The 3,283-nt window shown below is 45.8% G+C and overlaps 1 protein-coding gene across 1 annotated transcript; it reads right to left on the bottom strand.

The window, feature by feature from the left end:
- Window positions 1-276: 276 nt before the first annotated feature.
- On the bottom strand, window positions 277-2,756 carry LOC128116196 (glycosylation-dependent cell adhesion molecule 1-like). Its single transcript, XM_052747395.1, has 4 exons — window positions 2,561-2,756; window positions 1,594-1,638; window positions 660-869; window positions 277-407 (listed from the first exon to the last, which is right to left on the bottom strand). Exons 1-4 carry the CDS (start codon window positions 2,622-2,624, stop codon window positions 277-279), a joined length of 450 nt encoding a protein of 149 aa, XP_052603355.1. The 5' UTR covers window positions 2,625-2,756.
- Between the last annotated feature and the right edge of the window lie 527 nt (window positions 2,757-3,283).

Below are 3,283 nucleotides of genomic sequence, written 5' to 3' on the forward strand. Positions count from 1 at the left end.
AGGGCTTGTTTTGGATGGAAGACTAACTAGACCAGGCCTCTAAGCTGAGGAGGATGAGAAGTTTGAACCTAAAGGGATAGGATAGCTAAAAAAGGAATCCTAGTAGAGTGAAGGTGTCCCACCTCCATTCCTGGGCCTGACAAAGTCACCAGAGGGCTGGGTTCAGGTTGCAATACTTTAATGTAAGACATTGAAGAGGAGACTGAGAGGTGGTGGTTGGGATGAGCAGAGTGTGGGTGATGAGGCACCTCTGGCGGCCCAGCATGGGACATGTCTTCATGGTCCCGTGATATCATTGGCACCAGGGATTATGTCTTCCACACCGTTCATAAATTTTCTAATTATTTTATCCAAATTTTTTTCTATTGCCTGGTTTAATTTAGTCAGTTTTCCCTCTGTGGTGGTTTCTGTAATTTGAAGATAGAAATGTCCAGTTAGGGCAGGTTCTCTGTTCACACCTCCACGACCCCCACCCCACCCCAGGAAAAGCTTCTTGCAGTGCTAGCAGTTAGTGGATCATTTGATCTTATACTTAAAATTTGCCCTTATAGGACTTTTTTCCTTTCTAAAGATGCCTTATAACGACACAAGTTACTGCCTGCTCTGTCCTTCTCTGCTCACTACCTCCCCAGATATTTCCCTTCTTCTCTAGCTCATACCAGCTAAGGTGGTGGGTCCTGTGGTCTCTTCCAGCTGAGATGTCCCACTATTGAGCCCAGCCTGGGCCTTTTGACTCTTAGATTTGGTACATTCTATCACCACATTATCTTTGGAAACCAGCTGTTCTCTGAAGATGGAAGAGTCCTTGGAAGAGTCCTTACTGGAAATACTCTCCTTGCTGTTGTGGCTGGTTGGAATGGACTGGGAAGCTGAAACCAAGGACATGCAGGAAGTTAGGGACAGAGAAAGCTTCTGGGAGAAACAGTGTCCCTTTGCATAGCAGTCAGGGCATTAGTGTTGCATCATCACCTAACTGACCTATGGGAGCATTCAGGTCCCATGCTGGCATCCATATCCCTGAGCTCCTCAAAGGCATGGACTAGATTTCTAGTGTCATGTTTAGGAATCCTACTTCCCCACAGCCCCAGCAAATCTACCTTCTCAGTTAAGAGCCATTTGCAAATACCCCTCCCTTTGCTTGGCTTGTAGATGGAGCTTATTAGCTTTGGTTCTTCCCTCTGAACTCCAAGTGTTTTTCTCCTTTAGCTTCTTAGACTTAGGTTAATCTGGGAAGTTAGCTCCAGATTAAACCATGTTTACAGCTAAGCTACAAAACTGAACCCTGCAATTTTTAAGACTTTTGGTCTGTGTGGTGCAGTGCCTATAACTGATGAGGCCCTCTTGTCTCAGGGTGAGGAAACATTTTACCTGCCAACATTTGGGTGTCAGGTGCCGTTCCCATTCCAATTCCCAATGGTTACATAGCATGAGTGCTGTTCAAAAGGTTCCCGGCCCCCAGATCTGTGGCCAATTAGTGCAGCAGGAAGGATTAAGGCCAACAGCAGGAGGGACTGTCTGCTCACTTCTTCCTAGCATCATTTACTTTCTAGTTTTTTATCACCAACAACCAAGGGATGCTCTCATGAGACTTACTAGAAGATGTGTGCTGAGTCTTCATGTGGAGTTCATCTTCAGACCCTGAGGACAGAAGAGGTTACAGTTTCTAGAGATCTCAAGACTGTTAACATGTGAACTGGTCTTTTGTAGTACCCCATTGTAGCTCCCTCAACCTTCTTTACTCTTGTTTGCTTGTTTGCTTTAGATAGAGTTTTTCTTGATCATTGTGGTTGGCCTGGAACTTACATGACTCTCCTGCTTCTGCTTCCTCAGGGTTGGAAATGCAGGTGTGCACCACCATGCCCAGCTAGTGCCTTATTCAACTTTCATTAGCATTTCTAAAATACTATGTAATCTTTTCAGTATGTTTATTTTTTCTTTCGTCTCAAATGAAATTTCAAAGATAGCAGAGGTCTTTATGTAAGCTGTTAGTGTACCCAAAGTCCCTGGGACTATATACAGTTCAGAGTGAGTGCTACAGATAGCACTGGATGCAGTGTGTGCAGCTTGCTCTCATTGTACCAGGGAGATGAGGAGATCTAAAGTGATTTTGCTTGGGTTGTGGTGAACCAGCCTCTGGTGTTAGGATCTAACATAATCTCTGTTCACTCATAGTCTACCCTGTTATGGGTCCAGTCTGGCCTCTGAACTCAGCCTTGGCTTTCTGGGTTGCTGGACTCAGGGGGTATATGTCTTCATGTTCACTTCCAGAGGTGGCTTTTTCATTCTATATCTTTTTTTTTTTTTTTTTGGTTTTTTGAGACAGGGTTTCTCTGTGTAGCTTTGCACCTTTCCTGGATCTCGCTCTGTAGACCAGGCTAGCCTCGAACTCACAAAGATTCGCCTGCCTCTGCCTCCCGAGTGCTGGGATTAAAGGCATGCGCCACCACCGCCCAGCTCATTCTATATCTTATCACCTCTCCATAAGGGTGGTGATGTTGCTCATCTGACAGCTCAATGGCCTCTAGGGGACTAAGGAGAGTGGGAAGGAAGGTATACTCACCAGGCAGGACAGCAAGAGAGGCTGTGGCAAGGCTGGCAAACAGCAGGACAGTGAAGAATTTCATGGTGGCACTGGAGAAAGGTCACCTTTCCCTAGGAAGCCGTGTAGAATGCTGGAGTAACAGCCTGACTGGGGCTTTATTTATTTTGGGGCTAAGGATGAGCCGTGGGACAACAGGTTGGGGATTGGACCAGGAAGTGGCCCTGGCTTCCCTTCGGCTTCCCATTCTGACTACATTGGATTTTGGGAATTGGTATTTCTGGGAAATGAGTTAGCAGGAAAGTAAGGCCCCCAGCCTTCCCTTTGGCCTAGCCACTACCAGGGTGTGCCAGCCCCAGGAGCCATCCCTCTGTACCTGTGGGGTAACTTACTGAGTGGGCTCCCTTACTCAATGTTACTCATTACTAGTATTATTTTATGTTTTCCCATCTGATTATTTAATTACTGTCTCCTTCAGAAGAGTGACACTCCCATGATGGTGGGATTATACTTGTTTTTCTTTCCATGGTTTCTCTAGCACCTCTCTGTCAGCTGACTTACAGTTTGGGTCCAGAAAATAAGGCTTATGTGACTGAATCCAGGAAAGACCAGATGGTCCTCCAGGGTGCAGACAAATCTCCCCATCAGTTCAGGAATAGAGGAGTGAGACAGATACAGGGATTCTACCTGCTAGGTTGTATTCTAGGTTTGCTCACATAGGATGTCTCATTTGATTAATAACAA

Source organism: Peromyscus californicus, unplaced genomic scaffold (genome assembly GCF_007827085.1).
Source record: "Peromyscus californicus insignis strain IS unplaced genomic scaffold, ASM782708v3 Scaffold_20__1_contigs__length_68692818, whole genome shotgun sequence".
Lineage (NCBI taxonomy): Eukaryota > Metazoa > Chordata > Mammalia > Rodentia > Cricetidae > Peromyscus > Peromyscus californicus.

Bases quoted from the DNA above. Each gene is read 5' to 3' on its own strand.
- LOC128116196 (XM_052747395.1), bottom strand. From the start codon at position 2,624: ATGAAATTCTTCACTGTCCTGCTGTTTGCCAGCCTTGCCACAGCCTCT. The intron at 1,639-2,560 runs GTGAGTATACCT...TTCTGTCCTCAG, and splicing joins CTCTCTTGCTGTCCTGCCTG to GGTCTGAAGATGAACTCCAC. The intron at 408-659 runs GTATGAGCTAGA...TTCAAATTACAG, and splicing joins AGGACCCACCACCTTAGCTG to AAACCACCACAGAGGGAAAA.